At 40.2% G+C, this 22,467-nt stretch overlaps 1 protein-coding gene across 1 annotated transcript in view; it reads right to left on the bottom strand.

The window, feature by feature from the left end:
• The window catches only part of TET1 (tet methylcytosine dioxygenase 1), a 61,714-nt gene that overhangs the window by 3,715 nt on the left and 35,532 nt on the right, over positions 1-22,467 (bottom strand). The window contains exons 6-10 of the mRNA XM_086752767.1: positions 18,414-18,622; positions 16,555-16,705; positions 13,153-13,242; positions 12,554-12,691; positions 3,896-4,235 (exon numbers count right to left, since the gene is read on the bottom strand). Of these exons, the coding sequence (XP_086608893.1) occupies positions 3,896-4,235; positions 12,554-12,691; positions 13,153-13,242; positions 16,555-16,705; positions 18,414-18,622 (928 nt within the window). The remainder of the gene's footprint in view (positions 1-3,895; positions 4,236-12,553; positions 12,692-13,152; positions 13,243-16,554; positions 16,706-18,413; positions 18,623-22,467) is intronic.

Below are 22,467 nucleotides of genomic sequence, written 5' to 3'. Positions count from 1 at the left end.
TCATAAATACACAGAACGTTTAATTGCTTTACCAAATAAAGAACTATTCCTTCTTCTATTCTGTCTTCTAATAATTTATAACTAGTGATGGATTAAAAAACATTCTTTCAATAGGAATGCAAAAAAGGCAAAGTGGGATAAATTATGGACATAATTAGTATGCAAATACTGAAGCCGTGGAGACACATGAGGAAACGGCATCAACTCTTTAAAAACCTTTTCTATGAAATTGAACTCAAAACATTTCACCCCAGACCAATCCTTTCCTCCCAAAGATGTGAAACACACTGCACTTTCCATCATGTCTGAAGAGAGACCTGCATTCTCTGAAATAAGTTTTAACAACCCACAGCACTCTCAAAATGGCTGTGGCTCCAGCAAATCCCCCATCTCTGGCCAGAAGCTCCTTGCTCTGCAGGGCCAAGTAGCAGAGACTGAGAAGTTAATTCAAACATGTGGGGAGAGGGGAATCAGTGCTGGTTCAGACGGGGCGGCACTGCTCCCCTCCTGTTCAAAGAGTCTGGTGTGCGTCCACTGGGAACTGCTGGCTGAAGTACTACTCTGCTGTGGCCAGCTGAGAAACTGTCTCTAGGCCGGTGGTTCATCTCCTGTTCCACCTGACGGGCCAAGAGGAACTGCTAGTATTTATGGGGACAAAAAGAACCTTTCTGTCTGTAAAGTTTATTTGTCCAGAATAACGTAGTTAAATGATAGGACTATACGAGGAAGAACGTAAGGCCTCTGTCTTTAACACATATCTTGTCATAATTTAGGATTTCAAAGGCTCGCAGCATTAGCACAAATGTAAAAATTAACAGGTGTGCTGCTTGCTGTTGGCAAAAGGTGCACAACGAGTGCACCTCTGTAGCGCTTCTACAGAGGACTTGGCACAGCTGAGATTCAAACCAAGTCTTCACACATGCACGCTCTACCAAGCTGACTTAATCTGTCCTCAGCGCTCAGAAGGTGCTCCTCGCCACCATCTCTGCTGCCAGGTCAAGACAGTAGAGAGAAAGAGAGAGTCCTCTCTCTTAGCCCTTTCTAATTTCCAGTTCTCCGTGTGGTGAAGACAGGCAGGTCAGAGGAGTCTCTCCAGCTGGGGGATACTGCAATGGCTCTGATGTGGCGCTCAGGTTTCTTTCTGAAGAACATACTGCACCTACCTAACAGGCAATACTGCGCAGCCAAACTTGTGTCTCCTTCACGATCCTCCCAGGCTACTCCAAGAGCGATGGCCTCACAAGGCCAAAAACATGACTGACAGTATATACCACAGTTATCTCATCTCATTGCACATTATGCATAGTCTTTTTAATACTTAAAAAGTAAAACCAATATTGTAAACTCTTGCCCCCATCAGTAAATCAAGCGCTATACATTACATACATCATTTATCCATACCTCACAGTTGATGTGTAACTGAGTATTTTTTTGTTCTTACATTAGGAGAAAGTGTGATAGCAGTATCTGACTTACTACCATACCTTTAGCAGTACTTTATTTACTGCTTACCTCAAACTGTAGTCAGTATTTTTTTTTCTTCCCCTAATAAGCTTTTCTTTTTTTAACCTATTTTTCAAACCTTCGTCTTTTGGTTTATGTTTAAATGGTGCGACCAGAATTGAATGCCACTATTAGTGAGAAGGATCCTGATTCAATCAATCGTTTCCTCCAGTTTACCCTCAGGAGTGACTACTGGATAGTCGAATTTCAACTCCCGTCTCACAGGCCCTTTGATTTTATTTTCATATTGAGCTTAACAATCTCAGCTAGACTAAAATTTTCCAATCCTCGGGACTGGCAGAATTGAAAGAACCAATCAAGATTGATGCCGTATAACTGCAAAAAGCTGTATGTACAAGTACAGTACTGTAATATGCCAAATCCATAATTTACAGATCTTTGCATTTTACTGGGGTTAGGGGCAGGGCAGCAGTGGTGCGCTGAGGTCTGCACAGTGACAGCCCACCATCGTCCTGTACGACTAGAATAAACACATGAACGATCTGCACAAATGCTTGGAACGTTCTTTATCCCCTGCAGAGCACAGCACCTTGCCCTGCGCAAACCTGCGCTTCCTCTGCCCCTGCTGCCCAGTCAGTGAAACGGTTCACGAGGCCAGCCGCAGCAGTATGTGCCATCAGCAGATCTGGGGACTGTAGTGTTGACATCTATTTTGAGGGATTCTACTGGCAAAACTTCCATGACAAAACCTGCGCTTTTCTGACAGAAACTAAGTATTTCTATTCACATTCTTATTTTTTCCCATCTCCGAACAATTCTGAAGTATTTCTTCCTCTGTGACTTATTTTTATCAGCAGCCCTTTTAAATTACTTTACCAAAATACTTCAAGTCCAAATAAATTATGTAAGTTGGCTTGTTTACACAGTTACTATTTTGGCTTGTTCAAGGGATGAAGTCCTACGTTCCCAAAGATACGGCAGAACTCTGGATATCGTACCATTTGTTAAAGGCACGGGTTTCAGATATCAAAGCCGTGCCTGTTTCTACCCAGACTGTCACGTACAGGTGGGCGGTTCATAATTCTATTTCAGTGTTACAAAACAGTTTTCCAGTGAGGTCAGACAATTTCAGAATTCTTTCCCAAACCAGAGCCCTCTAATGCTTCCAGGACTTCAAGGTCCACCCGACCACGATGGAAGTTATTAATCATTGCTTTGGGGTTGTTGTTGGGTGTTGTCCTCAGCCTGACGGAGTCCTTTTGATTTTGTTTCAAAGCCTGGACTGCGTCTCCCAAACGCGCATGTAGATTAACTGAACGTCTCTCTGATTTCCTAGGGCTGTCAGTAATCATGCTTTTCTTGTTCTTATTCCATCTTGCTATCTGCAACGTTTAGTGGCTGCCCTGACTCCTCTACTGAGAGAAAGCAGGGTGCTGAATGCAAATTTTGAAAATGTATTAAGTGTTTTAATTCCCCCCCCCAAATGTAGATGTTCTTCTAAATTCACTTAACTATTATTCCTCCTCTTAAATCTACTCCATATATCTGAATGTCTCATGACAAAATCCAAAACTATAGCAGATAAAAGGCAGATAGGCTATGCTTTAATTCCTTTTATTTATTTTCTCCCCTCTAATCACAGAATCTAAGCCCATGACTTTCTCCACCTCTTCCTTCTTTTCAACTTCTCATTACTGCCATGTCCCATAGTTCTGTCCTCTGAAGTACCGGTCCAAAATCTGACCCATAAAATCAAAAGCGCCTCCACACAGCTCAGTGAAGTCACGACTCTGCACGGCACAAACCCATACTGTAGCACAAGACTCTGGCCATAGTAATCTTGTAACAGAAAAAACAAGCCACACCTTTTACCTAGCTGCTGGTACATGCCACCCCTCCGGCCCTTGCTAACAGTATCTCAAGGACCAATCTGAGAAGCCCTGTCTTACAAGATGAAACCTGGGGTTCTTTTGCACACCTCTTTCCCTTGCAACAGTATCCACGCCATCCACAGGAAGCTACCGTCAACTCCGATTCTGAGAAAGTGCGACTGTCTTTCACATGAAGTGGGTAACACAGTTCTTGTACTTTCAGATGAGAGAAATTAACGTCTGTTATTTAGAGAAACATTCCTACAACGGTATTTCAAGGTGATCCTATTGCTATTATTTATTAGAATGGGGAAACTTGGAAATACTTCACTGGTGCTAACACACCACCACAAATTTATTTTTGGGCAATCACCTGTTTTTTTTTTCCTGTGCCAAGAGAGAATATTGACTGTGGTGACTGGCACACTGGCCCATTAGATGCAGAATATACAAGTATTTTATAAAACTGAGTATGAAGGAGCTTTTCTTTGCCCTCCGATGGGTAAGAGGTAACACATAGTATGGGAGGAGACTGGCAGAATTTAGTAAGCATCACTCACCTAAACAATGCAAAGTGTTGCCAAGGGTTTCTGGGGCTTCAGTTTTCACCTTTACTGGCGTTGAGTATTTTTTATCTATTAGTGACTGCTTTTCAGTCGGGGTCCTCCTTGTGTCTGGTTTCTTTTTCTTTGTAGCTCTGAGAGGCTCCGCTAACATTCGTACTTCTCTGGGAAAGGCTGTGAGCACCTGTATGGCTCCGGCTTTTATCTTCGCTTCCAGTCCCTCTTCGGTGCCGAATTCATCTGTTTGTGAAATTTTGTAAAGAGGTAACACATGGAGCTGTTCATCACTTGGAATCACCCCCACTCTCCGGTTATCTTCCTTCGTTAACGTACAGACCTGGCAAGAACAGAAACATTTACAAATACAACCACATACATAAAATACACAAGCTATTTAAATATTTAAGCAGTCATCCTAGACCTCATTGTTTTCTCCTATTTGATGGCCTCAGTGCTACGGGTCTTTCAAATGGAAACATCTGACAAATACTTTGTTGGATTTATGATGCTGCACAAAAATCATCGGTACCTGAGGAGTAAGGAAAAATGAAACTTTGGCTCAACTCACACTATCCACAAATACATGCCAACCTTGGTGAATAATCCTGAGCTGTAAATACACTGTAAATTCCTAAGCATGCTTTTTGTTTGTTTGTTTTTATACATGTTTGATGTTCAGATTCATTTTTAAGGACTAAAAAATACGAAAAAAAGAAAACATTATTTTTGGATTGAACAATAAGTTTCTATGATGTGGACCTGGTTTTATTTTTTTTGTTTTGGCTGGCAAATGAAAAAAACCCAAACCGTTATTCATACTGCTGTATTTTTAGCAAATCTCAGCTCTAACTCCCCCTTCATACACATTTTCTTAAATTAACACCCTTCCCCAACTCTGACCACCTGCTGTTATGAAGCCACCAGACCCAGCACATGTTTGGTTTCTCTTAGGTCACTGACCTACTTTCTCTTATTAAATTATGTGTTGTGAGATACTGGAGCCAAGAGGAGCATGTTGGTTACAGCCAGTTTGATAAGGGCACACCAGAAATGTGGACAAATATTCGAACTCATTGCAACAGTTTTCTTGCTATAATTTTTCTGAATCACTGCTGAACCTTTGCAGTACTTATGATTTTTAGCACTTCCAGAGCTCCGGCCATTATTAGTGTTAACCCTTCACTTCAAAGAAGCGCTAAACCCAGCAGTATGCTTGCTGGTTTCATTCTGTGCTTTCCAAGGGATGGTGATAGCTTTACACGTACGAACAAGTGTACAAACAGTCACGCCACTTATAGTTTTATCGATGACATTTGTAAGCGACTACTGTTTTTCACAATACACTACACATTACTAGAAAGCCATGCATTAACATCATGGCTTAGTTAAGCTGCTGTTTCACAGGGAGTTACTAACTACGCACATACAGGAACGTGAGCGCCATCCACGGATGAGATGATACTCCCTAAACGGAAACGTTATCATTCCATCATTGTGTAGGCTGAATGTGATGCCTATCATAAACTGTTAATCCAATTGCCCAGAATCTGGTCACCATGCCTAACGTTCCAGGGGAGAAGAATAATATTATTACTTAAGGGGAAAAACAACCCAAACATTTTTTATTTTGTAGCACAGCTTTCACATAAAAGCATCACACAATTATTTCCAGAATAATAAAATTACAGAATCACAAACTAAAAATCCTAAATCAGTAAGGTGGTGGTTAGGGCTTTATAAATAGCTATATGCAAAGCTTGACAGTTGCAGAGCAGCAAAAGGAGAAAATTTGAGGGGCACAGACAAAGGAAAAGAGCTGTTCAGGTGGCATTTTGAAAGGATCGAGAGAAGGGCTCTTAAGAAGGCACAGTGAGGGGCAATTAGAAGCTGATGAGTAGCGTTTACTGATGTGCTTGCTCCATGCGTACTTACCTCTACTGGGCAGCCTTTGGACTACGAGGAAGATTTAGAAAAAACAACAAGTTGTTCCATGAGCAGCGAATGATGCCTGGTTCCCTATGGATTTCTCCATCCCCGCGCTCCCCCACACCCAACCCCAGCATCGTTATCCCTGCTCCCTTTTGTGCTCCACTACCACCTCCACTGGGCACGAGCCAGCACCTCGGCTGGGCACGAGCCAGCAGAAGCAGGGCCCAACACAGCTACCAGCCCAGTAAGTGCTCACGGATTAACCTGGGGCCATGGCTGTGAGGGCCCTGCCACCTCCTCAACGGAGGAGCTAACCAGGATCAGTTTCCCCCACTCAACAGGGAAATTTCACAATTCGGAACAAGAACTTAAAAATCTCCCAAGCCAATTCAGTTTCTGCAAAGTTCAGTGAAATCTGGTTGAAATATGGCTGCAGATTCCAAGTTATTTGGAAGGGTGAAAGAGGATAGAACATATAGAGAGCACAAATCCATACAACTCATTTTCTTAGAAAGCCCAGCACATCCTCCCCTTCTAAACTGAAAACAAAAGCAGTAATAAAGTAAGCATGGAGGAGCCTAGCTCCCACTTGTCCTCATCAGAAACTGCGTGATTCTCACTTGTCTTTTAAAATGTTCTGTCCAGCCCATGTCCGGATCCATGCACTAGTCTGAAAAATGTCCAAATCTTGAAGATTCAATCCACAATCTTGCTTATTTTGAAAATTTAGACTCTCATCCAATTTAGAGTTCTAAATTTTCAAGCATTTCACCAGACACCTTCATGGAAAACTGATCTCGTACATTTATTGGATTTATTCTTTTCCATAAAAAGATTTACTCTTAAAAATGTATTAATCATCTTTCACCTGACTTACAAGTAGACAAAGGTAGATTAGCTCTGCATTTTCACAATGCTTGGCCCAGGGGGGAGCATACAAGCAGAGACAAAAATCAAAGCTCGTACTGGTTGAAAGAAAACTTACTTTAAGCAAAAACGAGTATTTGTCACTATCACAAAGCCAACACCCTCTTTAGAACAAGAAAGCTAAAGAACTGTTTTGAGGAATTTAAAGATGAGGGCTGCAGTACATTAGCACAACTATGCTCAAAGTAAAGTCAACTCCATCACACACACTATATTAAAATACTGAGTTAAAAGACACAAAGTTAAGAAATTAATGTATATTAAAAATTACGTTAAAACCCTGAGGACCAGTACACCTACAACCTAAATGCCATGACAGCAAATTTAATATATGTAAGATCTCAAGGTCAGTGTCCCCCATAATATATTTTAACGTAAAAGGAAGGACACAAAGGCAAGTGGATAACTGCAAAGTTAATGTTACGGGGAAGCCAGCTGTAAATTAAGGCCCTAGAGATAAGCTAGCAATTTACAGCTGAAGTAGCATAATCCACTAAATGAGAAGCATCTATTTCAGAAGCCACTCTAATATTCAAATCTATGCAAAACATTCCATTAAGAAACAAAGGGAAGCTATCATCAAGAAGTTAAAAGCAATTTTTTCTATTGGTACCGATACTGTGCTGCAAACTGACCAAAATTAAACCTGAACATGAGAAAATCATGGGCTGTGTTAAAGCCCAGTTACACAGTGAAGCTGCACATCCTGCTGCTCTCAGCACTTTTTCCAGAACACGCTGCTAAATCATCCAGGATGCTCGAAAGCCAAAGAAAACATTGGCCAAGTGGTTTGTTTAGTTTCCAGTGTGCTTGGTGATCAAAACCATTACCTATTCTGGGTTTAGTGATATCATTGTAAAATTGTGCACCCATGAACACAATGAAATTCCCTCCGCAGATCTCCAGGGAGTAGCCACGCAGCTCCCAGTGCATTATTCTAGGACTCTGATCTGCCTTTGTCCTCTTGAACTTCACACGTAGAAGCGATGCAGCCTTTTCCACTGTGGCATAAGAGCAGATGTTTTCAACCCAAGTTTCAGCAAAGCAGTCAAACAGCCTTTCTGAACTCGAAAGACGGAATCAAGTTTCCTACGCTCATCTTCCCTTGGCAGGTGGAAAGCAGTGGGAGCCATTTGGGACTCTGAGGTGCCGCTGCATCATCGTTGCTCACCGTTACAGATACAAACAACGTGGCTTCTCCTTTGCAGCTGAGAAGCTGTGTCATTTTCTTGGCCCGTTATACCCTGCAGTAAGCGCGCTAAGTCTGAGAGGCCGAGAAGGGAACCCTAAACGTGTTTTCCTTTTGACCGCTCTCTACACAGACAGAAGTGTTGTCAGACAGCATTTCTGCACCATACGCTCTAACATGGGTATGGCACACAAACCACTGGCTGGGAGCTCGCAGGCTAGTCGAGAGAACTTCTAATGTTTCTCCGTTTTCACAACGTGAGGAACAATAATAAAAATCCTTCCTTTACAGCCCTGTGGGTTTTATCTTTTCTCCTTTTACAATCTGAACCACCAGTTTAAGCATCTAGTACTTCTGTAGCTCAGAAAGCACGCTGTGGACACGGTCCAGAATGCAGCCTGGCCGTTCACAGAGACATTCTGTCATTTATTGCAAAGGCCTGGACCTATATGCAATGACGTGATGAGCTGTAACTACAGAAATACAGTCAGTTATTGGAAGAGCAGAGGTTTGTTGGTTTTTTTTTTTTAATAAATCATGAACAGTTTGTTGATGGATAGCTGATTGACACTACTTGGTTCTGCTGCCAATAATAAATTTTATATCGTAGCTGCCCTTGGAGCATAGTTTTATCTTCCTTTCTTCACAGTGCCTGCTACAGACTGTGTGGCACCAATGATTACACATAACTGCAGCTGGTGTCTCCTTCCTCAGATCCAGCAAAAAAGGGGCAACGTGCCCTATAAAATGAGAAACAGCCACATACACACTACAAAACTAGGGAAGTCTTCATTAACCATTTTGTTCTAGTCACTGTAAAACCCAGTATGTCAGTGATGTAAATGGATTCACACAGGTACGAGGAATATGATCCTCTGCAGCTAATCCTATAAAGAAATAAAAATACTCCCATTTCACAGACTCCATTAATAACTATAAAGCTTTTATTTGTGTGTTGCTCATTTACGGTCTAGCTTCGTATCCACAAGGAACACCGCACCCTAACACTGCAGTTGTTAACGTACATCAGTGGCCCTTAAGAGAATGTTAAAAGACAAGAGTGAGTAAAAAGGGATGTATATTTATTGACTAAAAGGTTTTTAAAAAACTCAATTCATAGGCAGAAATTACTTTTGCTTCTTTCAGATAAACATGTCAGTTTACACCTCTGTAGAATTACTGAGTGTTTTTATGCTACTACAGAGCAAACAGGGAATAATAATTTTTATTTTTAGCTCTTTTACCAAAAAGCAGGTCTGCTAAATTCAGGGTGTGATTTTGCTAGCCAGGAAAGATATCCAGCAAATCAAATCCTCCATGGTAATCCTCAATTTTTCTAAGTTGAGATGTACTATATACTAGCTTGTATCTACAGAAGACATTTACAAGACTTATTCCCCCACTGCTAACAAAAATGACAGCCTCATTTATTTTCAGAGGCACATATGTATGTGATCATCACATGATCATCAAAACATGTATACCCAGAAAAACACAGGAATGCTTTTCTAAAATTCTAGAAGAGACAGAGCAAGGTAATTGTTATTGGCAGCTCATTAGACAATATATTCTTTTAAGTATAAACTCCATGCTCATCATTAAACTCATTTAAGGCTTTGCTGAACTCATGTCTATGCCAGGTTTAAAAAACTTAAATAGATTCTGTTTTCCCTTTGCTTTTGGTGCACTGTGCAGTATTCCTTTCATATTTGTGGTAAAAGTGATTCACCAACAAATGAAGGGAGAAAATGAAAAGGTGTCACTTATGGCCAAAGTAGTGGTGATAGAGCTGGCAGCATTCACAAATACCATCTTGTAAGGTATTTATTTTAACCTTTTCAGTTTAGAGGAACTTTAGGTTTTATAAATGAAGATTTTGGGTCAGAAGGAGGAAGGGAAGAAACCTTATCTACACTAACGAGGTGCAAGATGACCTCATGCAGACTTTAAACTGTAAGGTGTGACTACCATTTAAAAAAAAAATCAAATAAACAAAATACAAGAGAAAAATAAGTAAATAAAGTTAGGGATATTTGAGGTTTGTAAGGCAATGCAAATAATTCTCATTCTGTTTATTACCACATTATCAGAAAACAATCGTTGACATGAAAGCAGTCAGCTCAGTTAGATGTATTGCTTGCACATAGTACATTTTACAGACAAAATACGTTACAGTTACAATGTGAACGACTCCTCCATCATTATCACCAGTGATCTGTAAGAATTCAGTCTATTTTAAACTAAGTAGGCAGCCAGAGCAGCTTCTGGAACTAGATGGGAATGTAGGAGGCGACCAGACAGATGCTAAAATCACACGTAGTGATGTATTTTTGTGTCCTTACCACTAGTTTTCCTATTCTATTACCAGATTCAGTTGTAAGCTAAAATGAACAACCCTAATTTTAATCATCATCAGACCGATCTAGATAGAAGAAAGCCCAGCACATCCTATCACCCTGTTCCCAAAACAACAGAACTCTTTGCTTTAGGCGTCCCATATGTACCACTGTGCCTATACAGCAAGATAGGCTAATGGACAGCAAATGCTATATGCCCTATCAATCACACCCAAATCTTCTCCCTGTGAAAGCTGTATATAGGTCATTAGGTAACTCTGAACTCTAACTCACCTTCCAAATGCCCCAGCTCAAGTATATAAGTTGAGTGTTAATACTTGCATCTATTTCCTATTTATATACAGTCCTTGGTTGCCAGTATATTAAAATAAAGAGATACCAAATCTAAATAAAGAGAATATCAGGTATACAGTAGCCATTTGTATGAGCGAGCTATCTGATGACAATCAGGTTCCAAGGGATAGTTTTCAGCAGTTATAATAATTTAATAATGTTCTGTAAGACTTACAAAATTTGGCAGAACTTCACAGAAAGACAATGTAAGTTCTGGCCTACATAATGAGATACCTTACACAGGTCAATGTTCCATGCTGTTTGGATTTGGAATTACTTGCAAACACAGCACGTACAATCCATAGAAAGAAAATGCCAACACTAGCAAGCATAATCTGAAGCTGAAATAACATCAGATAACTACAGACAAACAGAAGTTTGCAGAACCATTCCCCAATAAATTCCTTTAAAAGAAGGGCTAATTGTCCCTCCAGCCACTTCTGGCCATAAATTAAGACTTACGGGATACAATATGGCAGAATGAGTAGCAGACTCAGTTTCCATTTCATTTTGTCTTTAAGTTCAGTGGCAATGCAGCACTTCAAAAAAAAAAATTATTATTTTCGGAATGTCTAAATTAAATTTAATTAAAAAGTATACCAGGCAGTTTGTCATGAAAAGGAAGTTTGATTTGCAAATTTGGGATCTTTAAGAGGTTTGAATTCCTATGCTTCAGAAGCTTTGAAGTGATTGTACTTACACATGAGCGTACTCATTGCATCTTACTAATATTTTGCAAAGTAGACTTCCAGCATTTTCTTATAAAATATCTGCATACAAGTGGCATTCAGTGCTACAGGGAAAAAAGCTAATCTATACAGGACCTGGTGAATTCTGAGACCTGCATCCATACTTTAAAGCAACGGACATTTCCCTAACATACAAGCACACAATTTGTATTAAGCAATTGTTCCAGTCAGTTTGTTGCTGTTACATACAAAGGCTAAGTGTTAAGTAGATTTGTAAATGCAACATTTTATTCAAATCACAGCAACATAATAATTGAATTTTAATTTCTAAATTTAAAAAGACTGTTTCTAAGCAGGCACAGATTTTGGATGGATTTCTTTTTTCCAGCTATGCATCTTCCGATAAATAAATTATTCTTGAATGTTACCTCCACTGATGTACAAGAAGTCATCCTAGCTATTTAGAGCACTGCAATGCTGTAATCACTAAAAAACCCCAAACTGTCAGTTTTACTTTGTCTTTTCTGAGATTGTCTTTGTTCACAAAGATGGTCTTAGTTTCTAAAAGACCACTTAACTGAGTAATTTCCAACTGATTTCTCACTAGCAATCCCACAAGGTATTTGGTACAATGACTACATCTAAAAAAACCCACATCTGTGGGTTTTCCTTTCATACTGAGACTTAAAGATTGTATAATCACTTAACTCCATCACCTACCCCAGATACCATACCGTCTACTTTCTGACTAGCAACTGCACAAACACAAGGCCTGGTAAGTGCACAGCGCAAGAAAAATGAATTTGATGAGAACTGAGGCTGGGGGAGGTAAATTAATAATGAATTTGGTTTATTTATTCCTCTACAGAAGTCCGTACTGCTCCTGGGTTAAACAATTATTTGCCTTGGAACATCAAACCTCTACTGTGCATAGCTTATCTGTCCTATGGCCAGTCCTCTCCAAGAGGCCTGGGCGCCTTACAAGAATTAAGGTATTTTGTAGGAAGGATCACTCCCACACCTTTCTTGATCTGTTCTGTAACAAGATTAACTTCTGTAGACCAGTAAAAAATAAATGCAAATAACATGGGAATTTATAAAAAGGAACATGCAGTTAATTTCATAATACCTTCAAAAATTCATGCAAATGTCCCCACTAAATCGAGCAGCATTTTAAACCACACAGTAATCACAACAGTAAACAGTATAAGTGAGAAAATCCCGTACATACCACAGTGCTTCCATTGTGCATGTTATGTGTGTCCTTATGGGCATGGGCACAGAAATCTATGCAAGCTGTTACACCAGAGAAAGGCCTACCGTCCTTGGATCCGAGCCGACAGTCTGGGCCCATGTGTTCATTTTCCACCTAAAAGTAAAATAAACTACAGGTACTTGGGACTGAAAGTGAGCGACTTGGAAATCCATCAACCACAACTGCACTTGTGATGGAATAAATGCAGCCAGTAAGAATGATCGGAAAGCATGTGTATTTCTGTGAAATATGCAATACTTAGGATTGGATGTCAACAAGGTAATCAGCTCAGCCAGAGTCAAAATGTCTTCAAATAATAAAAGCATTTTATTTACAGTATTATCTGCAAGCTTTTTACATATGCACACCTCAGCTGTGCATCAGCTGAAGTAAGAAAGGTGCAGTATTTTAAAACTAACCAAATAAAGCAATTCCTGTAAGCAAGCAAGGGGATTCACCACATCTGTGAGGTCTGTGGCTTCTACCCATGAACATACTTCGGGGTTTCATCTTGTTTTCAAACTATGCTGCCTGTTCAGAGCTACAGCTATGCCAGCTGAATGTCATAGACCTACCTGGTTTTGGAAAGCTTCAGGAGCAAGCTTTTTATAAACCGGAGCCAGATCAGTAGCTAAAGTTTGCAAATTATTTTCAAGAAGTTCCTCCTGCAGAGAAAGGCAACATTTAGAGCTTTGTAATTTGCCTGAAAAGAATCTAATCCAGTTTAGAGATGCCTGACAAGTCAGCCTCTATCTTATATTTTACTATCTGGCTTTTTTTTCTGCTGCTCTTTATCACCAACCACAAATAAGCCTACTTGTGTATGACTAATACCCAAATTGTTAAATATAAGCCAACTAAGTAACAGTGGAGGATATCTGCTAGGGCAAAGAAACCCAGAACCCAAGGAACTAATTTCCGCATCATTTCTCCCTTCTGATACATAGAGAGTCAGGGAACGAGGTATGTTGTACACAAAACAGAGAAGTAACATCTAGGAGATAAATATTATACTGCATGCTGAGTGGAGATGGAACTCCAGGTCTTCTAATATTTTGCTTATGGGGCCTTAATTTATGTCAATACAGCCCTGCTAAAAGAATCCTAGGTTTCCGCTTTCTTTTTCTTTTAATCGTCTGAGTTACTCCCAATAGCACTTAACATGAATTTCAGCTCTTAGGGGAAGAGCTATGTTTCTAGCATTGTAACAGAACTCTTATCAGGAATATTTGACAAATATTTTATTCTTTGGAGGTGCAACAGTCAGGATTTTATGGAAACATCTACTAGATTAGGAAGTAATATTCCTTTCCTTGGGGTAAGCCATACAAACATGGAACGAGCCCAGTGGGCTTCTATGGCAGTGTAACACAGTGTAACAAATTATCGCTACTTATCACCATATATTGTGAACATGAATGTATATAAACATATAAGGATACTTTCACATATTTCAGTGTGATGTTACATTACAAAATGATATTGTAATTTTAACTCATACTACAGCCAGTTTATTGACTGCTGATTGCTACAAGTTTTTCTGAACTGCATTGAAAGTAATGCATCCTTAATTATCTATCCTATGTACTATTCTTACCTAGGTATATTACACCCTTAACCTCATCTCACTCCATCCAGTGCCTCAAATGATCCAAATCTTTCTGGACTTCGAACTATCTTCTTCTTAATTTGCTATACCTCCTAGCTTTATGCCATCTGCAAAATCATCAATATCCAATATTTAGCTAAAAGAAGTATCTGCTAAAAAAAATTAATGACAAAATCAAATTAAGAGAATAATTATTTACCAGTAATTTCACTTCTTTGAGATGCACTGACCCTGCACGCACACTGCAACTACTGAGCACCACTGCTGCCTACAGCTGGAGGCTTTTTGCACAGCGGTAGGCTAGGGGTGCACGTGCTTCCCTCGCAGGCACAGACAGTTACGAAGTACCTGCGTGCTGTGCAACCCTCATCCCCTCTCAGCTGTAGAATCCAAAGAGGCTTTGAAATAACTTCCACAGAAAAGAAGAAATAAGGGAACACCCTTTTAGATCACACGTCCAAAAAACATCCTGGTTAAATAATCTTCTCTTTTAGGCAACTGCTTTTACACTGTAGTAGAGGCGTTCTCCTCCAAAAACTTACAGGTTACCAGTGAAGGGAAGAGGCAGTGCCAGACAGCTCTCATGAGCCGGGTGTCATTTCTAGATGCTGCTGTGAATGCTGTTGTGCCTGACTCAGTGTCTGAGGGGAGCTCAGGGTGGCCATTTCAAAGACTCAGAGGAGGTGCTGCCACCAACAGAGCCTGCAGCCTCCCAGAGAGCAGTCTGAGCACAGACAGATGTGAGCTTTCTTGTAAGACATCTGACACAGCCCAGTATTTCATTACACTTTCAGTACATATGAAGGTTGCTGCCTTTGTTGATTCTGCAGCTGATGCTATAAAAACATTAGAAGCCTACAGAGAACACACATGCACAGAATGCTCCATGCACAGCATTACACAAGAGAACGTAAAAACACAGGTTCACAGAGGACAGAGAAGGACAAAGGAGAAGGAAGAGGATTCCTGAAATGCAAGAATGCCCAATAAATACATTTTTCTGTGAACTGAAAATGTATAAAACAAATCCCCTCTTGAGACAAGCAGGGCTATTTTCAGCTTGTACTGTCTCAGTCACATATTCAGTGAGAAGAAGGGCAGAAGGGCCGAGTGTGCTCTGTTCTGCCGAGGCAGAAGTTCCCCACTTCAAGTGCAAAAGAAGTTTGTGAATACCCGCAATGTGAGCGGACAGCGCAGCTCAGAGGAAACTAGGGATTTCGGGTTCATGCACGTATGCATAAAAGATGATTCATCAACTCTTTCAAGAAAAAATTACCTGGGAGGTCATTAACCTGGGAGGAATATTTGGCTCTAGTCAGTCAACTGACATCTCTCTCTTCCAAGAAACAATTAATGTTTCACATTGTGTGTACACTATACATTAAAAAACGCAAGAATACCTCTACCACTATCTGGACTCCAACCAGCTGAGTCTTTTCTGTAGCTGGCAGCAGTGGAGTTTACAAGCCGAGAAAGGTTATCAGCCAGGTAACTCAGACAACTAGGTAACTGACTGCCCTCTAGTATGTCTCAAAACACGCCAGATGTGCTAGGAAAGATGTGATACTTTTATCTAGGGGTTCCACAGGGAAGTGGGGTTAGAGACATCTACAGTCAGAACTAAAGGCACTTTTGAGCTACCCTGAGGAGCGTACGTTCATCAGGCAGGGGTTACCAGTTTACACCACCTTCATTCCTTCTTCATGAAAATATTTCCAATGCATAAAACAAATTTGGGTTTGTTTTTTTTTTTTTAGAGGTTCGTTACTTCACATGGTCCATCACCGTATTTTCTGTGCTGTCTCAGCTTTAAGTCATCACTAACACACACAAGCAGCAACTACAGTATCATTTCACTGCATCATGTTTTAGCGTATTCATTCCTTCTAGAGAATTTAAAAAACACGCTGTCCACAGAAAAACCAGTTTATTCTGCGTGGCAGACAGAAGACGAGGTTGCCAGCTGGTCAGGCAGCAGTGTGAAAGCACTGCAACCCGAGGTACAGAATTTTCTATGACAAGGCAAAAGGATTGAATCTCTGAGGTGCAGCCTTGGTGCTTACAAAGCACCTTAGAAAGAATTACTATTTCATACAGAGTTACACAGAGCAGCTAAATATGCACACAGAAAAGCATTTAAGGATAATTTTAGGGTATTTAAATTTAGAGTAAATGAGTTTTCATACAGTAGAAAAATTATAAGTACTACAGTCATACAGTACCAAACATTTAATTGGGAGCCTGCGCGATAAGCCATGCATGCATGTGTGAGAGAGAAGGAGTGGATATCCATACATTTAATTTCTACTTCTGAAAAATCATTGGAATACGTATTTGGAGGAAAATAAAACAATAAAATAAATCTTACTTGTTTAGGGTCATCAGTGAGCAGCCTAAATTTCCTAGGGTTTTTGCTTCTGGCAAATTTACAGCCATTGAAATACATACTCCATGAACAGCCAAATGAGAATGACGCTCCACAAGTTTCTGGATCAAGTCCTTGACACGCACAAGTACGACTATGAAAGGAAATAAAGACACATCAAGTCAGCTGACAACACTGCTTGCTTTTTTTTTTTTTTTTTAGCTCAGTGCTATTCACTAAACATATGGTTTAGCCAGATACTTTCTGTTAAAGAAATATTTATTTCCCCATAATATTTTTCCCCAATAAAGACAGTCTCAACTCCCCAAAGTCCCACTTCTGGGAAATACCTGACACTCAGAGCTATATAAATACACTCATGCTGCTTGATTTTGACTTCTCCAGTTGGATAAAATTCTTATCCAAGAAAATACCACTCTTACTACAGGTTAGCGGTAAATCCAATAGTTATTTTGTTATATGTAGCAATACCAATTGATCCAGCTTTCAAAGTGGAACAATCCTACTTGCCTAACCCTTTAAGAACACGAGCATTAGATTCAGGTCACTGTACAGCTATTAGAGTCTGTTAAATGCAAGCTACACAAAAATGAGCACAAAGCCACACTGCTACAGAGTCTTGGTAGCAATATATATCATCTAGTCAATTAAACTAAATTGCTCTCATAGACACATGGAGAGGAAGACCCTAATTTTGACTGTTCAATCTCTCATTTATTTGTAAAAAATCAAGTGGTTTAATTACCACCTATTTTATCTGAGGCAGTATAATGCAAGCGTGTCAGTGATAGCTCAGCTCCCTCCCTCAGAGAGTGCAGCAACTCCTCTGTCTTGCTTTATTCTGGATGTCACCTAAAGAACGTATCTCCCCGCACAGTCACGCCACGAGATGAGGACTTTCCTGGTCACGCCGCGGCACTAGGAAATGCTCCCAGTAGCACAGGGTGGACTCAGAACAGCAGTCACCGCTAGATGCCACGCATGGTTACACAGAGTGGCAGATGGGAAGGGTAGAAGGCTGCTACAGGAGATAAAGCGATGACTAACAATGAGAATTCCCCATTCTGAAGTGTTTAAAGATATAAACAAACACAGTAAGGGAGGCTTCCCACCCTCCCCAAAAGACTGCTGTCTCAATGGAAATCATGGTGACCAGACATTTCAGAAAGCCGAAGTTGCTTTATTTTTCAATTAGGCATCTGAAGTAAACGTGCTCCAAAGCAGGAGAAATTAGAAGCAGTAAGAAACAGAGGTACAACTACAACAACATTAGCTGAAGTAATTACTGCTTCTCTCATGCATTTTTTACAACCAAAAAGAAACCAGACTCGCAGTTACCCTGGCTAGACATGGGTATGATGGGATGCGCTCTGGTGCTGGGCAGGCATCTCCTGCCCGGAGGAGACGGTCCTCAAAGATCTCTCAAAGGCCACGTGCTGTACAATGACCTGCAGGAAGGCAGGCAGCGTGCCTTCCTCTCCCGACCGGCTGGCTCAACTCACTGGCACAGCAGTGGAAGTCACAGATTACCTCAGCAGCTATTTAGCATGGCCATGTGTGCAAAGGGTGCACTGAATGCCTTGGGCAGCGTGCACAAAGCCCGGAGAGACATTCATTGCCACCCCTTTCCCTAGGCATAGCATGTACAACCATCACTTAGAGCCTGGTCTCTAGAAAAAGCCAAGAACCAAGTTTTATGCTGAAATGACACCTAGTGGTTTGCAATTTTAAATGAGCTTTTGTGTATTTATTTTACTAGCTGTACTATTGAATTCTCAAGTTACTTATTGCAGAACATTCAACAGGCAACACAACAATCATTTACTAGAAACGCAACTTACTCTTCATTTAACGCACATCTACGGCTCGTGGGACAGCCATATTTTCTGAGACTCTGTGTCAGCTCTTTGTACAGCGTATCAGCCAGGAGATGAGGGATCCCTTCCCAGGCCAGTATGAGGATCACGATGACGGCAGTTTGACAGTGGTGTCCTGCACGCTGACGCACCAAGCACAGCAACTTCTCCTCATCACTACTTCTTCGTATCACCTGGAAGAATAATTTCGTTTATTCTTTGCTAAGTGTAGGAAACACGTAACGTGTGTTCCCCTCTTCTCTGGGGAACGTAAAGCCTGCAAGAGTAAGAAATACTGCTGCCCAAAGACTGTCCCTCAGCAAGCAGGACTGTGACAGCATCACATACTGATGTCTGGCGTAGAACATGATTTTGTGTGGCCTTTTTACCTGTACAAGAAACAGCAGTACATTTTACAGGAGGAGGAATATTGCAGTTGTTCTGCACAAACAATAAAGATGCATTAAGAGGAAAGTAACCACTAGAAAGAAATAATAATCCTGAGACAACAGATCCATTGAGAACCTAAGTTACCTTGAAAATAATACAGAAAACATACAGAACCCAGAATGCAGGTACCTAAAAGCACATCAGAAAAGCACACGTATACATGAGTTAGGATGGTTACTGCAGTTATGTATCAGTGCAGAAAATGGTTCCCAGCTTGCAAAGTAAGATTACAATAACACAATTAAAATAAACTGTGTTCTTAGAGAAAGAAGCAATGAGATTTTTCAGAACATATCCCTAGATGACCTACATTAACGTTCTTAGCAGAGTGGTGAAGTCTTTTACTAAACTGTATGATACACAAAGCAATCTGTCAACCTTATCCATAAAACACTAACACAATATGGAACAGTACAATACACCACTGAACTAAAACAAAAAAAAGACAGTCCTACTCCCACATATTTAGGTTTTTATCACAATCTGAAATGAAGTTGCATTGTAAGAAGACCAAAAAAATGCATTAAAGTTAAGTAATACAAGAACACAATATTTGAAAATATGTTTATCTATTCTTCAAATGTGATTTAGCCAGGATAGCCTGTACAAGACCTCCAACAAAGGCATGAAGACTGCAGCATTAAGCTTCGAGCATATTAGGCCTGGACCTGTCTCAGGCATTAGAGGCTAAATCCCCTTCCTTAGCCCTGTTGTACATAGGACAGGGAGCAGCAAGTCTCTCTTCCTTACTCTGTGCAGATGGCGAGCCCTCACATTGCAGATATTCTCTGCCAGCTCCCTAGCAATGCGCTCACTCAGGACCAGCAGCCGGTCACCCTGGCTTTCCACCCACCACTGCCTCTCCATCAGCAGAACTCCCATAGACATGTTACAAGTCATGGACTACAAAAGCAGGAAGGCAAGGGAGTTTCACCTGCTCTTTGAATGCCTCCAAATATCTGAGTTTTCAGGCATATCCCCTACCAGACTAATGTCAAAGCTTCTTCGTTGCCAGATGTGCAGCTGTCATTCATATGTGACCCCTAGCCTGATCAGCTGTGAATACCTGTATTATCTGAACTCATTAAAAGTGGGGACCAAAGTACGCTTGCAATTAATCTGCAAATGAAAAGGTTTTCAATAGATGAGCAGTTTCAGAGGGAACCTGTGCAGGCTTAGCAGGAAGAAGCAAGCTTCAAGTTAATTTGTCTCAAGAGAGAAAATATTACCCTTCTGAAGTTAATCATGCAGTCTTACAGTCAGCCTTAAACTTAATGAGAAAACAAGCAAATGCATCCAAGATACCATTCCTCAAAAGGAGTCTTGGTTGTGACTGACCAACTACTACTGTATTTTTTATAAAGGAAGAAAAATAATGCAACTCATTTACATTTCAGTGAAGTATACAGAAAATCTATTACTGCTGACATACAATCCAGGTTATTCACATCAATGTGAGTTTGTACATTCCTGAGGCAGCAGAGTTCCTTCCAGTCAGGAGGAGAGGAATTTACATTTTTTACTCAGCATGAAGGGTGATGCTTTTAATCTCTTTTCTCTTTGTTTGGTTTCTAGACTTCGTAACCTCAGTATGAAAATCTGGTACCTCTTAGTTTCTCAGTACAACACCAGGTTGCCCTTTTTGAATTCTCATATAGTTCTAAACTGGAAATACGCAGTCCAGGAAAAATGACAAATGGACAGGAAGGAAATTTAATAGTTTCCTCTAAACTAACACTACACTTCTCTAGAGGTAAACATAGCTGGAATTTGCTTCATTACGTATGCAGTGAAGAATGCAATACACTTATTGGACCCAAAAACATATTATGATCCATCATCTTTCAGGCCACAAAGGTAGCTAATGGATTTATTAGTTATCTGAACTTATTTTCTGTGGCTCTTAAGAGGTTACACCATATGCTCATCTGCCTACTACAGCAGGAGTGCTCCTGTCCTTTTGTTACCAGAGAAAAGGCACTTTTCTCACCTGTTACAGTCTTAGAAGAACACAACTGCACCAAAACAATCAGGGTTCCTCCGGGCCTGCAGCTCCTGACAGCGCAGACATAGCTGGAGCTGTGTTGCTTTTGCCATATAAATTGATGGTGCCCCTTCACATGCCGTGACTGACATGCTCAAAGCAGTAAACAGAGCCTCCCTTTGTAATAATAATAAATCCACAGCAATATGACACTGGATATGCAGAGAAACACATTTGAGCAGGACAACTGAAAAACTACAGCATAAATTCAGCTAACAGAAACATCATGTCGTTCTTGATCATTTAACAATATTTCTAGTGGGGGAAAATGCCACTGCACTCCTTCACTTGCTGACTTCTTAGTTCCAATAACACTGATATAACTCAGTTGATTTCCAAATTGTCATTTGTTTTCCCATGCCCAGCTACATCAAACTTTTGAACTCCACAATAAATTATGTCTATTGTATTATATGTACATACATATTAAGCTAAAGTAAAACTTTAAAAATAAAGTAGAACTGCATTTGCTTTTGTTACTAAACTGGTGGTTATCTGAGTAATTGGTACAATCCAAAATATGACTACCAGCTGTGTACTGCTTATTAAGATTTTGCCTGATGTGCTTCCACATTAGATTTCCTACTGTTTTTCTAAGTAATGGACGTGAGTAAGTCTTTAGTTGACCTACCACTTCTTCAGTTACTCTTTAGCTGTCTCTAGTTTATTCCTCATTTCTATTACAGTTTCTGCAGACTGAAGTTACTCGGGATGGTTCCAAGATCTTTTCACCCTCAAACATCCCCAAACTATACAGTGCTTTAACCAAATGCCCCCTCTCCCTTTACTGGATGGAACCATTACACTTGTTAAATTCACACATCAGCAACATCACCTTAATGATGTCATCAGGAGAGCACCATATATAAAATCTCAGCCTATGCTTTTGTTCACTTTATTCTCTTCTTTTCAGCGTGCATTTGAAACAGTGGTGCTCCTCAGTAAGGCAAACAGAATTTGTATACTGTCACAGACACAGAGAATACAATAATAATGCAATTTATTAATCAATTCTTTATGCAATAATTTAAAATGCATATTTATTTGCTACTGAAGTTTGCAAAAGTAATTCCCAGTGTACTTATTGCTTACCTATGAAACACTGAGATGCCAAATATTAAGTTAAACATGCAAAAACAGAGCAAGTCCCTGAACGGTTCCTCAGACTGTGAACAACACATAGATCAGCTGGCAAATTTTATCTCCAAAAGTTGTTAGTAATACTCATTATTTATGTGTTGTAGTTAACAACGATAAAGTAAATAATTTAGTACCTCAGTTTGCTTAATTTTCGTTCATAATGCATTTAAAAGGAATGAGAAACTAATCATTTGTTAAGTGGTGTAACATGCTACCCGCTCCCTCACTCGTTGGCTAACATAACCACATCTAGGACAAACAGACAAACTGAAACGGGACACACCTCCTTCCAAACAGCTTTCTTATGCACATAGATATTTGGACACACAATACCACAAATATTATCTTTGTAGGTTCCTGATCTGGGCAGGATGCTAATTTATTCTGATCATTTCCAAACTTTAG

The sequence above is a fragment of the Chlamydotis macqueenii genome, chromosome 7, assembly GCF_036417535.1.
Source record: "Chlamydotis macqueenii isolate bChlMac1 chromosome 7, bChlMac1.mat, whole genome shotgun sequence".
NCBI lineage: Eukaryota > Metazoa > Chordata > Aves > Otidiformes > Otididae > Chlamydotis > Chlamydotis macqueenii.
This window is presented reverse-complemented; position numbering and strand designations above follow the sequence as displayed.